The sequence below is a fragment of the Brachyistius frenatus genome, unplaced genomic scaffold (assembly GCF_029030835.1).
Source record: "Brachyistius frenatus isolate BFR_SWC_R1_liver_20210118 unplaced genomic scaffold, ASM2903083v1 Contig_35, whole genome shotgun sequence".
NCBI lineage: Eukaryota > Metazoa > Chordata > Actinopteri > Embiotocidae > Brachyistius > Brachyistius frenatus.
The window spans coordinates 2,868,309-2,886,864 of NW_027210634.1; the positions used below are offsets into that span (position 1 = coordinate 2,868,309).

Consider the following 18,556-nt stretch of genomic DNA (forward strand, 5'->3'; position numbering starts at 1 on the left):
AGGTCTAAGGGGAGGGTGACAGTGTGTGTGTGTGTGTGTGTGTGTGTGTGTGTGTGTGTGTGTGTGTGTGTGTGTGCTTTGTATGTACTGTATGTCGTATAGATTTCTTGCCGCTGGAGAGGTCCAGGGAAAATGATGAATGGAGCTGACAAACACCATGGAAGGATCTGTCCCATCTGTCCAGCCCCGTCGTCTCTGTCTCTCTCTCTCTGTCTCTCCAACGCTGCCAACTTTAAGACTCGTCGTCCGTGTGTGTGTGTGTGTGTGTGTGTGTGTGTGTGTGTATGTATGTGTGTGTTTTATGTGTGTGCGCGCGCGCGGTTTTCGAGGCTCGACTCAAAGTCCCTGCGTTTTTCAGTCCGGCTGTCTCAGATCCAAAAAGGCTGGAGGGGGGTGGGGGTGTGTGGTGGTGGGGTGTGTGTGTGTGTGTGTGTGTGGGGGTTGAGTATGAGCCGGGCTCCACGAGAAGCACACAAACCCTACAGACGTTGGAAGTGAAGTGACTGTGATCCAAAATCCCGAGAGTCTCTCTCTTTTGTGTCCGCCTTCGTTACTCTCACACAAAACACACCAACGTCCTCCTTAATGGTGTGTGTGTGTGTGTGTGTGTGTGTCTGTGTGCGTTGCAGAGAGACGGCTTCGAACGTCCTCCAGAAAACTCTCCCCCTCCGCGAAAAGGCCGTTGTTGATGTCTGGACGTCTGTTGGTTGACATTTAGGTGTCTGCGCGCGTGTGTTGTGTGTGTGTTGTGTGCGTGTGTGTGTGCGTGCGTGCGTGCGTATGTGTTTGTGAGTTCACATTTATGAGACGGAGAGTAGTAACGCTGGCAGAAGGGACACACACACAGTCACAGAGATGTGGCGGAGGAGTGGAGCTGATCGCCGGCTGCTGCTCTTCGGTCCTGCAGAATCCTGAGAGTCTATCGACCCCTGGGCCAACAGAGCCTGAGCAGGGGGGGGGGGAGATGGGTAACAAGATGCAATCAAATAGTTCAGAGACCGTTCCTGTTGGACGCAAGCACAGCGATGCAAGTTGAAACGTCGAGAATAAAGTTAAAAATTATATTTTGGGAATGAAGTTGAAATGTCAAAACAAAGAGTCGAAATGTCGAGAATGAGGTCAAAAATGTTTGGAAAAGGTCGAAATGTCGAGATAAAAACGTCGAGCGTAAAGTCCAAGTGTTGAAATAAAACATCAAAATGCGGAGAATAAAGTTAAAAATTGTATTTTGAGGGTGAATTTGAAATGTTGAGGGAAAAAAAAGTCAAAATATGTCGAAAACAAAGTCGAAATGCGGAGAATAAATGTTGAAATAGAAAGTCAAAATGTCGGGAATAAAGTTTAGATTACATTTTTCAGTTAAAAAGTCAAAATGTCGAGAATAAAGTTTAGATTACATTTTTCAGTTAAAAAGTCAAAATGTCGAGAATAAAGTTTAGATTACATTTTTAAGTTAAAAAGTCAAAATGTCGAGAATAAAATTTAGATTACATTTTTCAGTTAAAAAGTCAAAATGTCGAGAATAAAGTTTAGATTACATTTTTAAGTTAAAAAGTCAAAATGTCGAGAATAAAGTTTAGATTACATTTTTAAGTTAAAAAGTCAAAATGTCGAGAATAAAGTTTAGATTACATTTTTAAGTTAAAAAGTCAAAATGTTGAGAATGATGTCAAATTGATGAGAGCAAACTGAGAGCAAAGAAAAAAAACAGAAATGCCGAATAAAGTTGAAATGTTGAGAATGAACTTAAAATTATATTTCGAGAAAGAAGTCAAAATGTCAATGTAGTTTTTAAGAAAAAGTCACAATGACGAGAATGAAGTTGAAATGATGTTTTTAGAATAACATTGAAATGTTGAGATAGAAAGTAAAAAAAATTAAGGAAAAAAAGTCAAAATGTCGAGAATGAAGTCGAAATGATGAAAATTGACTTCAAATTATATTTCACGAAAAAAGAAAAGACCAGACTACAATTGAAATGGTGACATAAAAAGTCCAAGGATTGAGAAATATTGAAAGTACGGTAGAAATGTTGAGTAAAGAGTCAAAATAAAAGTAGAAAGGTTGAGGACAAGTCCAAATGACGACAATGGAGTTGGAAATTATATTTCAAGAGTAACATCAAAATGTCGAGATAAAAGCTCAAAATGTAGAGAAACAAAGTCGAAATGACGAGAACAAAATCAAAATTTATATTAGGAGAAAATGAATTTGACTTTATTCTCAACGTTTATACTTTATTCTCGCAAGCAAAATTAAAAAAAACAAAAATCCTCCAGCTCTGTTCCCTAATGTGGCCCTATTACTCGTAGTTGTTTGTCATGTGAATATTTCATGAGATATTTCTTTATCTGCTGTTGCAGTTTTAAAAGTTTTAAGTACAAATATGATTAAATATGACATTTTTTTTTTCCAGCGGTCTCGTCGCCACCTCCGGCTTATACGGAGGACCTAAATATTTGAATCTGTGTTGAATATTTTAAACTTAACCGGCTAATTATTTTTGCTTTACGTGTGTTGAGTTAGAGCAGGTGATAAAACATTCAGCGCGGTGAATGTTTTACATGCAAATAAGCTGTGAGGCAGAGGTGGGAAACCGACAATAGTTCCTAGGTATCGCTTAATTAAAATGCTATAAAAAAGCGATATAATTAGTTTCTAAACTGTCGAACCACAGGGAGACACGAAATGAAAGCTGCTCACCTCCTCGCACTCGAAGTCGTCAGAGGGAACGCACTTCTGACCTCCATCCTGTAAAACAAGAGCTCGTTGTGAGAAACTTTCAGGTCACAAACACAGTCAGCCATTTATTCTATACGACGACATGTTTAACGACATAATACACGACGACATGTTTAACGACATAATATACGGCATGTTTAACGACATAATATACGACGACGTGTTTAACGACATAATATACGACGGCATGTTTAACGACATAATATACGGCATGTTTAACGACATAATATACGACGACGTGTTTAATGACATAATATACGGCATGTTTAACGACATAATATACGACGACGTGTTTAACGACATAATATACGATGGCGTGTTTAACGACATAATATACGACGACGTGTTTAATGACATAATATACGGCATGTTTAACGACATAATATACGACGACGTGTTTAACGACATAATATACGATGACGTGTTTAACGACATAATATACGATGACGTGTCTAACGACATAATATACGACGACGTGTTTAACGACATAATATACGACGACGTGTTTAACGACATAATATACGACGACGTGTTTAACGACATAATATACGGCATGTTTAACGACATAATATACGACGACGTGTTTAACGACATAATATACGACGGCATGTTTAACGACATAATATACGACGACGTGTTTAACGACATAATATACGACGACATGTTTAATGACATAATATACGACGACGTGTTTAACGACATAATATACGACGACGTGTTTAACGACATAATATACGGCATGTTTAACGACATAATATACGACATGTTTAACGACATAATATACGATGACATGTTTAACGACATAATATATGATGTTTAACGACACAATATACGACATGTTTAACGACATAATATACGACGACGTGTTTAACGACATAATATATGACATGTTTAACGACAATATACGATGACATATTTAACGACATAATATACGATGACATGTTTTACGACATACTATCCGATGACATGTTTAACGACATGTTTTATGACATAATATACGACATGTTTTATGACATAATATACAATGACATGTTTAACGAGATAACATACGCTATGTTTAACGACATAATATACATGTTTTACGACATAATATACAACGACATATTTTACAACATAATATACGATAGGTTTAACGACAAAATATACGATGACATGTTTAACGACATACTAAACTATGACATTTTTAACGACATGTTTTACGACATAATATACGATGACATTTTTTGAGAGGTCAGAGAACAAAAGTCCGATCCACGCAGAAATCCTTTCCAGAAGAGCTTTTAACGTCTGCTCAGAAGAACAGATACGGTTCGGTTTTATCAGATCGCCACGACTCACTGAGTGTGTTTAACTTTCAAATCTACAAATTCACGAAGACCATAAATTGCTGATTTTCTTCCACCGGAGCCGACTACAAAGCCGACCGAAACCGACGCTACGTCTGAAATCTGCGACGGCCGACGCTTATGTTCCGCAAAGCTCGCGCGGAGGTCTCCGGGTTTTTTTGACGGCTGCGAACACGAGGCCTCTCAACATCTCTTCAAGCGGTCGATCCCGTCGTCGAGTCTCCTGCCAGATGTCAACGAGAAGGCCGCTGAAGACGACGAAGGCGACGCCGCTCCTGAAAAACCGCTGACGGGACCCGGCGACAGCGAGGAGTCCTCAGATGTTTGACGAGACGATCTGCTTCAACTTGTGCGGTAAAAAAAAACAAAAAACAGTTCAGATCTGTTTCTTAAATGCGGCAGAAAAAAAACAACCCAAAAAAAGCGTCGCACGAGACAAAAACCGAACGCCGTCAGAGTTGACTCACTCGTATGAGACACGAAATGAAACCGGGAGGCCTGTTGAGCTTCACTATCATTGAAATGCAGCGCAGTAATGATGACAAAGATGCAGACTTCTGTTTGCTCTCACACACACACACACACACACGCACACACCGCGCACACGCACGCGCACACACACAGCAACATTTATCTCCGTCCTCCATCGGCCTCTTTGTCGCCGCTTCATAAGCATATCCCCCCCCCTTCTTGTCGCCTGGGTGGGAGAGCCAATCAGATCTTATCGCCCGATGAGGGCGAAAGAAAAAAAATCTCTTTTCAGCGACGGGGGAAAAAAATCATGGAGATGCATCCACACACGCGCACACACACACACACACACACACACACACACACACACACACACACACACACACACACACACACGGTTGTTGACGGCGACCATTAAAACATGCAGATGAGTTATTATCCCACGGACCGCTGCAGCACTAACCTGCTCTGACTCCCGACGCTTTCTGCAGAGCTGCCTCCCGTTTAAAAAAAAACCCAAAACAAACAAACAAACAAACAAACAACAACAAAAAAACGGCTCGCACGAGAATACAATCAATATTCACATGCGCTTTCCCGTGAAAACGGATACAATTCAGAAAACAAATTTACAATGTTTCAGGCGTCCCCGTTTATTTCCTTGTAAACGAGCTGCTCCTTAAACCAGAACGGAAACCTGCACCAAAACAGAAATGACTGAAGACTTATCTGCTTCAAACACGTGCGATTAAGCGTTTATAGTCGCCGCGGTTGCTTTCGTAATTAAATAAAAACGATCTCTTCTGTTTCGATTCCGGCCGGATGAGCGCGGCGCGCGGCGCCCGAAGGCCGTTTGAAAGAAAGTAAAAAAAAAAAAAAAAATAAAACATAAATTCACCGCCAGAGAGACGAGAGACGAGAGCTGCCTTCGCTCCAAACGTCGGACATATAAAACGTCTAATTAAACTGTTTTTTTTTCTTCCCATTTACATATCGTGCTCAGCGTATTTAAATGATTCACGTTTGTGCATTTAATGGTGCGAGGGGATTTACAAAAAAAAACAGAGCGGAGAGCAGACGCCGCAGACAAGGTTACTACGCTTTCGCAGGTATTTAATTAGTGGTTAGTAGACAAATAAATCCATGAATTGCTGTATTACAAAGCACGGACCCAACTACCACCTTGAGTTCACCTTGAAAAATATCACCTTGAAAAATATCAAACCGTCTTTTTAACGTCGACCACGAACCTTTACACTCGGTTGCCGGGGGACCGTTTTCGCGGCCCTGAGTTTTGTCTGCAGGTTTCACCACGAGCCGCCTGCAGCCTCAACGAGCTCCAGCTCGACGGTCAACGTAGCCGTTTGAAGCGGGTTGTGAAATTCTCATTTCGGATTTCCTTCATTTTGTCTTTCCGTTCGCCGTTTTACCTGAACATCAAAGAGGAATCGGCGTCCGCAAGGGTCGCCGGAAGACACCGGCACGTCCGCGGGTTAAACAATCACTTTAGCGAGCGCAGAAATGTACCGGCGTCCCTGAAAGATCCCTTAAAACAAACCCGACGCTCTCCTCTGAACTCGCGTCGTCAAGACTTCCTGGTCGGGATCCGTTTAAAAACCCGCCCGTTCTGTCAAACATCTAGTTATGCATATTACAACACATTACAATATCTATTTTTAAACTTTGGTCCATGTTTGTTTATTTGTCCTTTGCCCTTTCTGGAACAAAATCGTTTACATTGTAGATTTTCAGAAAGAAATGTGACTTTCTCAGTCGCAGTGATTTAAAAAAAAAAAGCACACACGGTAGCAGGTGTAACTTTTCCTCCCCCTTCGCGTCGCATTTCATCATTAAGAGTGGTATGAATATGTAAGCGAGTTGAAAGTGAAACAGCTTCAGTGAAATATCTCTGCGTTGTACGTGTGGCGGTATTCTATAATTCAGGCTTTAAATCTCTTCCATAATGGAGAGCAATTTCTGCCGGCCTTTAACCTGCAGCCTTACACCTCGTCTCGGTACATAATGGATGGCTTTCCGCTCTCCCCGACGCGGGCAGGCAGACGTTAATGTGTGCGAAGGTGAAGAAGAGCGAGGCTCATAAATGTGACGGGACATGTTTCCTTTTCTCTCCGTCTCGCTCGCTAATCCAGTTTTGTTATGAATTTTATGACGCAATTCCAAGTTTTCAGGCTTGCTGGGAAAAGTTATAGCCTTTTTTTTGTTTTTTAGTCTCAGAAATAAAATCTTTGTTAAAAGACTTTTAATAAGATCTAAAAAAAAATATATATATATATATATATATATATATACCGACACAAATGCGAGAGGAAAAAAAACGTGGATCGATAAGTGAAATGTATTCTTTTCCGTTTCTCTCGCACTTTCGTTCGTTCGTTCACAAATGCACCTCTGCTGCGTCTCGTTTTATTGCCGGAAATTACCGACTCAATGCGCGTAATTATTTATTTAGTTTTTTTTTTTATTTCACTTTATTAATCCCCGAGGGGAAATTTCTTCGCTACAGCAGGGGGGCTCTCAAGGGGGAGCTGCTGCAGCGGGCTGCCACTAGCGCGGCGCCAGGTAACCTGACGTGCATGTTTTTGGATGATGGGAGGAAGCCGGAGAACCCGGAGAGAACCCACGCAAGCACAGGGAGAACGTGCAAACTCCGCACAGAAAGGCCCGGGACCGGACTCGAATCCCGGAACCTTTTTGCTGTGAGGCGACAACGCTAACCACTGCACCACCGTGCCGCCCAATTAACTGCATTAGTTGGCTCCCCACCCCCCCACGGATCGATTGCCCGAGCGTGGCGGTTGTACCCGGACGGGTGACGACGTCGCCGCCGGCCCCCGCTCGGGCGAGGGCCTCGGACCGACGTCGGGTTCTTTAAACGCACGGGTTAACCGTCGCTCCCGCGGATATTCATTCGGCAGCCACGAACGCGAGCCGCGTCCGTCCAAACTCACCTGCAGGTTGGCACACGTGGAGAACACGCAGGCGCTGTCCATGGGTTTGATTGCGTTGCCGTGCAGAGAGGGGGCAGGCTTAGAGATGACGGGCGGCTGGGCGGGGGGCGGGAAGGTGGACGCGGGCTCGGTCCCCAGAAGAGTTCCTCCTTCGGAGCCGTAACCGAATGACTGGATGGCGTTTTCTGAGAGAGAGAGAGAGAGAGAAACGGGAGTGGGGGGGGTCAATATCACCGTATCGCCTTTCACGTCCGCTGAAAGCCACATCACCACGGCAACTAAATGTTCTCTCCACGATGTTTTCAAAAACAACTTTTTTTTTTTAATTTTTTTTTTTTTAACCATCTACCGACACTAAATAATAACAAAACATTTGCAGTCAACCTAACGTGAGGAAAAAAGTCAAGTTTAATTTCTGAACGGTAGAAAAACTGAAAAAAACAAAACAGTTTGGGGTCTTACTGGATGATTTTCTTTACGAACAGGAGGTTGTGTATTTAATAGGAAGGATGTCCAGATAAAAAAATGGGCAATGTTAGTCCCACAAACTGGATGTAAAACTGTTCGTAGTGTCCGGTTCTGAAAAGTGAAGCCTTAAAGTGTAATACCACCGAGGGCCACTAGGGGCTGGCTCCAAAAAAAAACTCCAGCTCCAATAGACTCCCATTCAAAAAGCATCAAGTTCTCTCCTGAGATACAAAGTCAGTAAGTGTTTTCCACGAGTCATCATGGTGTCATTAGATAAAACTTCTGGAAATAATTCCAGCGTTCATCAGATATTAGGACTCAAACACAGCTATGTTCTGGGGGCGGGCCTGTTTGATTGACAGGCCCGTGGTGCAGTCGGGTTTTTGCCGTAGGTGGGCGGGGCATAGCGTCCTCGGGGTTTCCAATCAGATCGAGTCAGATCAACCCCTCGCTCCCCCCCCCACCTCGTCCAAATATGGTCACTTCTGGCTCCGAAAAAACACAAGATGGCGACGGCTGAAATACCGAACTGGAGGCTTTTAAATGACAGCTCACAAATCGTCCACTGGCGCCACACTATTCCTATGAGAACCCTTTTCCACATGTTCTTCCTACGTTAATCATACGTTGCTCAACATGCGTCGTACATGTGATCACGTGCGGTAAACATGGGAAACTTTTCGGTAAGGATTCAGTGCCTAAAAATGTCAAATATTTTCTTTTGTTTTCTTTGTCACACAGTGAACCGAATATCTTTGTTCACTGAACATTTGCAGATTATCAACAGGCTTTTTTTTTTTTTTTTTTTTTTTTTTTTAATATTTATTGTCATTTTATTGTCAAAATTACGAATCACAAAAATTGGGAATGAGTTTGTCCCGAAGCGTCTCGGCCCCGTGCGCAGCTTCCACCGACGTTTAACACCACGCGATCACGTGACGCTTGCCCTTTGTGCGACGCGTTGGTTCGCGCGAGGATGAAGGCTGTGTCTGACGAAGAGGAGCAGAGGTTATTTAAAGAAGGTCTCGTGGGATCTCCGGCGCGTCATTTCACACCTCTCACTTTCCCTCCTCCGTCTCACCTTTCTCCTCAAATTATCGGGCCTCGCTCGGCTCTTTTTCCTCGTCCACGAGCGTACTGGAAAGAAAAAAAAATACCCGACTCGCGCGATCCGAAGAGGGCGGCCCGGCGTCTCCTTTCAAATGCGCCGATTAAGATCTGAATCATTCGAGACGTCGTCCAAGAATAAACACTCAAGTCAGGTAAAATCTGAGCACCGCTGCGATCAGATCGCCGCGCAGCTCAAACGATCTGCCGACTCATCGGAGAAGGAATGAACTCGTCTTTAAGCGTTTTGATCGTTCAAATTCAGTCACGTTTCAGGCAACAACAACAACAACAAAAAAGAAGAAGCCCCAAAACGCTTCTGATTTCAGCTTCTTAAAAGATGTTTTTCAGTTTTTCTCTGCTCCGTGTTGTAACTGAACTACAGCTGAAATGATCAGCTGATTGATTGTTTAGTTAATGGACAGAAAATGAATCAGCAATTATTTTTCATAATCAATGAGATTAATCATTTTCCAAGGAATGGGAATGTTTTCTGCTTCTTTTTTTTTTCCCCCTCCACGTCACATCTTTATAAACCGAACATCGGCCGAACTTATTTGTTCGTTGATCGATGAGTGAATCGGTTAATCAACAGAAAAACAACGTAAATCAATACAATTGTTCCAATTTCGCTGCTTTTCAGTTGATTTGGCAGAAAACCATTTCAACTTTTCAAAGCAAAAGATGTTAAATAAAAACGTTATTTTCTACTCTCCGTCACTTCGTTTCAAAATGAATCAGCAGAAACTCAATCGTTCAAAATGTCCTTAATTAAGAGAGAGAAAAAAACCCCGATTATTTCATAAAGAGGATAATCGTTAACCGCCCGCCCCGCTCTGACCCCGACTGTAATCGCCTCCCACTTTGGAGGATCTTCTTTCTGTCTTTTCATGATTATTTCTTCTAATCTTTGTGTGTCTAAATTTGGGTCTTTTGTACGTCAGTGCGGCGGCGGCACCGCGGGACTCACTGAGGCAGGTGTTGTGCGTGAAGTCCCGGTGGAAGGCGTCGCACTCGGGCTCCTGGTGGCCGGTGCCCCTGCAGGTGCACCACAGGCTCATGGTGATGTTGGAGGGGCTGCTGTCGCTGTAGTTCGGCGTCACGTCTGAACCTGAAGGGGAAGAGACACGAGGGAGGAGGAGGAGAAGGAGGAGGAGGAGGAGGAAGAGGAAGAGGGAGGGAAGGAAGAATTACCGTGGAGATTAGCCCGGAGGGGGGTGAGGGCGGGGTGGGGGGGCGAGAAAGGGAAAGAGGATTTCTCCAAATTGGGAATTGATTCGCTTGACGATTTCCAGAGAAGAAATGAGTCACTCTAAATTTCTCAAATGGAGTTTTTCCTCCATTCGAGGAATTCAGAGCGACTCGTAATAATCGTCGAGGGACGAAAGCGCCTGGACTACAGCGGCTCGTGTGGTGAACACAGAATAATTCAACAACGACGGCGCATTAACTTTAACATTTCTGCTTCATCAGAAAAAAAAAAAAAAAAAAAAAACACGCCGATGAACGAGCTCGACCTTTTGCTTTGAAAAGGAGGGCTTCCCGCGGGACTCACCGATGAGGCCGACGTAGGACATGAGGCAGCCGTGGTAGTTGTCGTGAGGGCAGCTGGTGACGGCGTGCGGCGTCATCTGGCAGTTCATGTGGAAGTCGGCGAGTCGAGACCTGCGGCGGCAGAAACGACACGCGACAGGTTAGCACCGCTGGAAAAGAAAAGGTGCAGAATGCCGAGTCGTGTTTTTTTTTTTTTTTGTTGAACGACGCCAGCTGCGAGCTAACAGCTAACATGCTAACCAGCCAGGAGCGCGCTAGCACGGGTCGGTAACAACATGTCAGCTGCTTATTGTTTCTCAGAAGTGTTTTTTTTTTTTTTGACCAGAGGAGCCACAGCTAACAGAAAGAACATCTTGTCGAAACAGTTTGCTGTTGATTAACATCCAGGTTTCCATCCAAATGTAGCACAAATATTAACGGCTGATTCGGACAAAGGAGCGTACGGCAGGCAGGAGATTAAATAAATCACAGTGGAAAATCAGACTAGCCCTTTGACGACGTTGTGTTTTGGTTTCAGGAAAAGATCCCTGGTTTGAGTATCAGATACATATCAGTGAGGTTGTAGGACCTTCGTCGTCATAGTTTCAAACAGGAATTCAAGTTTTGTTGACCCGTCCATCCAGCCCAACCTCCTCCCTTTATCTACATTACCTCCTCTGTTCGTGTCATAACTATTATGGCCAGTAGAGGGCAGTGAATGTCAACAGATGTTGGTTTTTTTGGGGGGGGTGGGGGTGCAGAAAAGACAGTATGCCCCGCCAATCTATACCAGAAACCTGACTGCATCATAGGCCTGTCAATCAAACCACACCCACCCCAGAACATAGGTGTGTTTGAGTCCTAATATCTAATCAATGCTGGAATTATTTTCAGAAGGAACCACCAGAATACTGATCAGAAGGAGGGAGTTTATATAACGACACCATGATGACTCGTGGAAAACATTTACTGACTTTGTATTTCAGGAGAGAACTTGATGCTTTTTGAATGGGAGTCTATTGGAGTTAGAGTTTTTTTTTGGAGCCAGCCCCTAGTGGCCCTCAGTGGTATTACACTTTACGGCACTTCTTTGGAATAAAACGTAAGGATCATAATGAGTACAAATAACCTCTGGTGTTGATCTTTTTTCTTTTAATTGATGATGATGAAACAATAAGATGTCGTAAAAAAAAAAAAAAAAAAAGTTAATAAAGCGAAATCCAAGTGATTATGTTTGAATTACTCAACGAGATGCTCCAAGTTCCTGCAAAACCAAACTTCAGGACTCTTTTAGAAGAAGGATTGAGTCGAACAAGGTAAAAACAAGAAAGAAGCAAAATTCGGCCTTCAAGATCGACGGCAGCTCAAACCTTTATCTTCTGTATTCATTTTGTTTGAGAGTAAGTTGACGTATTTGTGTGATTAAAAATGTTGGAAACATCCGGTGGAGAAGTTCTCCAGAGATTTTTGCCACTTTAGCAGGTAAACTGTCTTTTTTGGTTGGTGGAGGTGGCTCATTGAATTTTTGATCCAGTAGACAAAAGGTAATTTAATGTTGTGAGTAATGACACTGCACTGTTTTGTTTTTTTGGTGGTACTAGTAAATACTTGTGTTTTTTTTTTACTAATAAATACTTTTTTTTTTTTTTTTTTAAACCAAAACCAAAACCAAAACGGCTCAATTATCCAAGACATTCTCAGCTGAATGAGTTGGAATGAGCGTGTCTAACGTTCACCGTCCGTCCGTCCGTCTGTAGCTTCGAGGCCAATTCGAACATCGAGGGGTCTCCGACAACGTCGGGGAAAAAAAAATATGTGAAAACGAACAACGCAAATTCACTCGTCCCTTCCCGAAGCTCATCCGTCGATCGCAGCGACGCCACTCAAACAAACCGATTGTCGGTCCGTCGCTTTTATCCGCGCGTTGGCGAGCACGTGCGCGCCCGTTCGACCGCCTGTAATTTCCACCGTCGTTGTGTAACGTCCTTCAGAAATGCAATTCAAATTTAAGCAACGCAGATTGAACAGACGCACGGGGAAGCTCGCCGAGAGAGAGAGAGAGAGAGAGAGAGAGAGAGAGAGAGAGACAGAGAGAGCAAATCCTCGTGGAGATAAAAGGCTGATTCGCGCAGTCGTTGGGAGATTATCTGCACTTCCAGCGCGCGTGTCCCGCAGTATCCACGACATCATGCATATGTTAACGCGCGAGAAAACTGTCGCAGGTAATAACCGCTCAGAAGAGCCGGCTTAATCTACCGTCTGTCCTAGTTTTTCCATCTCGTTCCCTTTGTCTCTCTGTCCTCCTCCTTTAAAACCGGAGCTTGTCTTCCTCCGTCCTGATGGAAAAAGGGACGACGCGGCGTGTTTATTTATTTTTGTTTTTTTGGGGGAGGCGGGAGGGCGGGGGTGAAGGGAGGTGAAAGACGGCGTATGGTCGGGTCAGCGGGGGCGACAGGGACGCGTGATCCCCTCGCTGTTTGAGGGCGGCGTGATAGATGCAGGTCCACCTGTGTGTGTGTGTGTGTGTGTGTGTGTGTGTGTGTGTGTGTGTGTGTGTGTGTGTGTGTGTGTTCAGCTATCTTTGTGAAGACATATCAGATTAGAGGCAGGTTTAGGTGGATGGTGAAGGTGCGTCTCCTCACAGAGAGAGAAGAACAGACGTGTGTGTGTGTGTGTGTGTGTGTGTGTGTGTGTGTGTGTGTGTGTGTGTGTGTGTGTGTGTGTGTGTGTGTGGATGCGAGTGCTCAAAACAAGTATCAGTGAAAGTGTTTGTGTTTGCTTTGTCTGTCTGCCGCAGAGAGTGATACAGGCTGACAGGTCTGAGTGCTGAGTGTTTGACTTTCACGCAGAGGTCAGTGTGTGTGTGTGTGTGTGTGTGTGTGTGTGTGTGTGTACGTGTGTGGACAGAAATACGTCTACACAGTGACATTGTGGCGACATCTGTCCCTCACGGCAACAAAAAAACAAGTAAGATGACTGAGCTTTAGTCCGAACCGAGCGGCAGCCGGCAGAGACGTCGCCCGCTGTTTGGTGAACGAGGTTCGGAGGTCATCTTCGTCACCATCTTGCAAGTTTGGAGCAGTTTGGAACAGGAAGTGACCACATCTGGAGGAGCGAGCGGTGGATCTGACTTGATCTGATTGGAAACCTGGGGACTCTAAGTCCCGCCCAACGATAGCAGAAACCTGACTGCACCACAGGGCATGTCAATCAAACAGACTCTAGCGGCACCCGGTGGTACCGCAGTCTAAGGCGCTTCCGCATCGGCCCCACTTTTCAGACACGGAAACTTCGTCCACGTTTATATGCAGTTGGTCCAAACCAAGCAGTCACCTCCGTGGCTGCAACATGAAGCCAACAAGAAAAACTATTCGTGCAAGAAATAAATGCAAGTCAATGTCATGTCCTCTGAGGTGTGTTGCTGTGTGTGTGTGTGTGTGTGCGTGTGTGTGTGTGTGTGTGTGTGTGTGTGTGTGTGTGTGTGTGTGTGTGTGTGTAGTTGGCCGTTGAACTGCATGAGTCACACTGGCGACAAAAGACACAATGACGAACACACACTCTCTGCCAGTTTTCAATTTGGCACATTTATGCATGCGCGCACACACACACACACACACACACGCTACTATCTGTGTGAGGACCCTCACTGATGTAATGCAGTTCTTCACCTCCCAGGACCTGATCCCCACTTGAACCCTGAACCAGGTCTTTGGACACAGGCTTCAGTCTTCCCAGAGACACACACACACACACACACACACACACACACACACACACACACACACACACACACACACACACACACACACACACACACACACACACACACACACACACACACACACACACACACACCGGCGCTCTCAAAATCGGGGTGACACCTCCACCCTCGACTTGTCAGACTGCAGTGGGAGAAGTGACTCAGCCGGTCGACTGCGGAGTTGTGTTTTGTGTTCGGCAGCTCGTCGTTTCAAAGCAACACGAGGAGAGACAAGTTTCCACACACGTGGCTGAATTTTAAAGGACGACTGCAACAGGTCGGCATCGATCAGCCGACGCACCATAATCATGTTACGCCTGTCAGACATTTTACCGACAGAGGCTGCTTCTTTGCTTTTTGATTTACCGGACGTCGTCCGTGATGGCGTGACAGCGACGCTTCAGACTTTAGGCTTCTCGCGTGTCTTGTTTTGCTTTTATTGTTGACGGAGTCGCTTTTAAATCGTGCGTTAATTGTGCCGCTGTGATGTTCGGGTGCAGCTGAGCTGCTGAACACAGCTTTTTTTTTTTTTTTTTTTTTAAAGATTTCTAATTAATGATGGGATTATTTTCAGATGCACCGCCAGAAAACTAATCTGGAAGAGTGAATTTAGCAAATGACAAACAGGAAACTTGTGGAAAATTTTAACTGACTGAGAAGTTGAATCGGGGTCTATGGAAACTGGCGCTTTTTGGAGCCACCCTCTAGTGGCACTCAGTGGTATTGCAGTTTAAGGCCTCATTTTTCAGAGCCGGAAGCTACGTCCACTTTTATACACAGTCTATGCACACGGCAAGGAAAAAAAAAATTCTGATGCTAAGTCTAATTAATGTCCTCATCAGCCTGTAAGGCATCATGGGAAATGCGTGTGAAAATGTGGCACGTAAACCTGCGAGCATGACTTCCTGTGCTCGGTAGAACCATATCTAAGTTTCACGGTTGGCTTGCAACATCTTTATCTTTCCATCATTTATTACACGTTATAATTAATGTGATTATTTTGAAGGTTTCTGACTCAACCCGTTTGGACTGGAACTAAACCCAGTAACAGATGGTGGACTCGGCCGAAGGTGTTCAAGGCTCCCCCCGGTGTTCCTGACGGCTCTACAGCGGGGCGTCACGGTTACGAGCGCCAGAGGGAGTAAATTAACAGCTTCGTATCTCCTGTTATCACGGATAAAAAGGAAATACGTGCGGTCTCCTTTAAACAAAACACCGTAATTGTCTGAGGAAGCGGATCGGTACCACTGAAGGTCAGAGCGGCGAAGACAGCAGGAAGAGTCACCGAGAGGTTCAATCTGCCGCCTCGGAAACCACTTGATCAAATCCAGGCTGAGCTCGCTCGTTTCCCCGCAGGGCTCGTTAAAGATTCATCTAAACTAATCATCAGCTGGGAGACGGAGAGGAGGACGGGGGGAGAGGAGAGGTGTAACTGTACTTTCTCTGACCTTAGTAGTCCCCCCCCAAAAAAAATAAATAAATCAGATTCCAGACATTCGGCTTCAAAGCAAAATTCATGAAAAAATAAACGTATTTGAATAAGACATGACTGACGGTTTTGCAGCCAGCAGAAAGTGCCGAGGGTCTAGAGCACCACGTGGACCTGAACGCAGCGAGGACTTTCATGCATGCACACGATAGCTGCAGGGTGCTTCTGTGTATTTAAAGTCCAAACTCTGCGGCTCCATCAAAATTTAACCCCGCTCCCCTCCCTCCAAAAAAAAAGAAAGAAAGAAAAAAAAAAAAAGCCCTCGTCTGCAGGGCAGCGCTGGAACCACAGATTCTGTAATGGACAGACACAGGCAGTACTCTGTTGTCAGTTCGTTAGCCCCGGGGTACGATTTTTTAATTTTTTTTATTAAGGAAAACTGGGTCGGACCAACTGACCCAGAATGGACCGGACCAACTTACCCGACTGAGCCATCCTGGATCAAACCAATTGATACAGACTGGACCAAGTGACCCGACTGATCCAAACTGGACCAGATAAACTCACTCAAAATGGAACCAACCAACTGACCCAATTGATCCAGGCTGGACCAACTGATGTGGACTGGACCGGACCAAGTAAGACCCAAATAATGCCGATAGAAACAGCCCAACAGACCCAGACTGGACTAGACCAACTGACAGCGACTGATTCCGACTGGAACAGATGTTCTTTTAGTATTTTAGCGTGTTCTCGTGCAGATTAAACCTGCCGGGCCGTTTGTCGTGTTGACATTTCCTCGAGTGTACGACGGTTGTCGTGTGCTGCGGCGACGTCTCGACATTCTCTCAGTTTGACCTGCGCGTGAAAGAGAAGGTGAAGAATATTAAAATGAAATTACAGCGAGGCTGAGTGAGTCTAATTGGCCTCATTACTGACTGTCACGCAGCAATGTGCATTCAGAGTCTCACACACACACACACACACACACACACACACACACACACACACACACACACACACACACACACACACACACACACACACACACACACACTGGTGCAACAAACCCATCCAATTATCTCCAGTGAAAACACACACACACACACACACACACACACACACACACACACACACACACACACACACACACACACACACACACACATTTAAACATATATGTGCACACAGTCTGCTGCACGTGTGAGCTGGTCCGCCGTCGGAGCTCCGCCCACTTTCTTTCTCTCACCTGTCAATCACGGTGTGAAAGACTCCGAGATCCCTCGAGTGTTATTTAATTATCACGTCTGCATTAACAGGGATAAACAAAGCACGCACACACACACACACACACACACACACACACACACACACACACACACACACACACACACACACACACACACACACACACACACACACACACACACACACACACAAAACCTGACACTTCACACACTCTTTCTGTATCATCTGTGATTCATCATTAATACGCAGCATATTAACATTCAATAAATTGTTTATTATGTAGTTGTTTGTAGAGAAAAATACTCAGTGTTATTTAATGTTGTTATTATTTATGTAACTCCTCATATTCAGCATCTGCGACCAGCGTATAAACTGATTACTTATACATAAGATCATAATTATTGTAACACCGATCCCTGAATCTCTACGACGGAGCAGGTGGAGAGTTAAAGGTTCGCCCTCATGCAAGCAGGCTGCAATAAAGCGCAGGCGTCCTTTAACGCAGCATACCGGCGACTCGCTGAACTCTCAGAGACCTCCCTCTTCAGTTAGAACACTTGAACGCATCAGCTCATCTTTTACAAAAGTCGCAGTGCATCAAAAATTCACTTTGTGTTGCGTCTGAACACCCTGAGACGTCCGCGTGTCCTTAAATGTCATCACGGCGCCCCGCGAAGGATTCATTTTTAGAGGAGCGGCGCTCGAACACGAGGGAGCCGACTTCTTGTTTCTATTTTCCCTCCTCCCGGAAAAAAAAAAAAAAAAAAAAAGACACAGAAAGCTCCGGACTTACACACAAAAAAAACCCCCAAAAAACCCGGAAGGATACAAGACACTGACCGGAGCCGCCGCCGTAACTTATCTACACCTCTGTAATTTGTGTGAACTGAACCTTTGAGGCCTTCGGCGGGGTGTCGGACGAAGAAAGTCACAACTCAACTTCTAATGGACTCGTCGGCGGGTTTCCATCGGGACACATCTGGCAGATGCGAGGATTTATGTGCATCAGGTTCCTCGTGACCCCCATCAAACCCGGGAACACTCGCTCTAATGACGGTATGTATGCAAACACACACACACACACACACAGAAACACACACGCGCGCGCGCACTGATGCGTGCGGCGCTAAACTGCTTTTCCAAAACCCCGGCAGCGGCTGAATGGTGTTTTTAAGGCGAGGGAGCCAATCTAGCGACGGCGGCGCTCCATTACACGGTCAGTGAGGTGAGGTGGTGGCGTGATGGAAATATCTGCCTCCTCTCCGGAGGTCAGGGAGGACGCGGCGATGCAACAGGCCCGCTCGCCTCCTCTCCCCCACGCCAACGAGCGTCTGTGCGTGTGCGTCGGTGTGTGTGTGTGTGTGTTTACACAGAATCAACCCCGCTGATTCATCTCATTTCCTCCGAGCTCGTCTCGAAAGCGTCCGTTTTTTTTTAGGGGGGAGAGCCGAGAGGGCCCCCCCCACCAGGAATGAGTCTTTAA

General features: G+C 45.0%; 1 protein-coding gene across 2 annotated transcripts in view; it reads right to left on the bottom strand.

Annotated features, from left to right (window-relative positions):
• Positions 1-420: 420 nt before the first annotated feature.
• gfra2b (GDNF family receptor alpha 2b) overlaps positions 421-18,556 on the bottom strand; it is a 71,961-nt gene continuing 53,825 nt past the window's right edge. Inside the window, exons 6-10 of one of the 2 annotated variants that reach the window (XM_069701004.1) lie at positions 10,659-10,768; positions 10,074-10,208; positions 7,529-7,713; positions 2,704-2,751; positions 421-944 (exon numbers count right to left, since the gene is read on the bottom strand). In XM_069701004.1, coding sequence (XP_069557105.1) covers positions 801-944; positions 2,704-2,751; positions 7,529-7,713; positions 10,074-10,208; positions 10,659-10,768 — 622 coding nt within the window. In that variant the 3' untranslated portion in view covers positions 421-800. Of the gene's footprint in view, positions 945-2,703; positions 2,752-7,528; positions 7,714-10,073; positions 10,215-10,658; positions 10,769-18,556 lie in introns of both variants that reach the window. The other variant, XM_069701003.1, reaches the window with a different exon arrangement.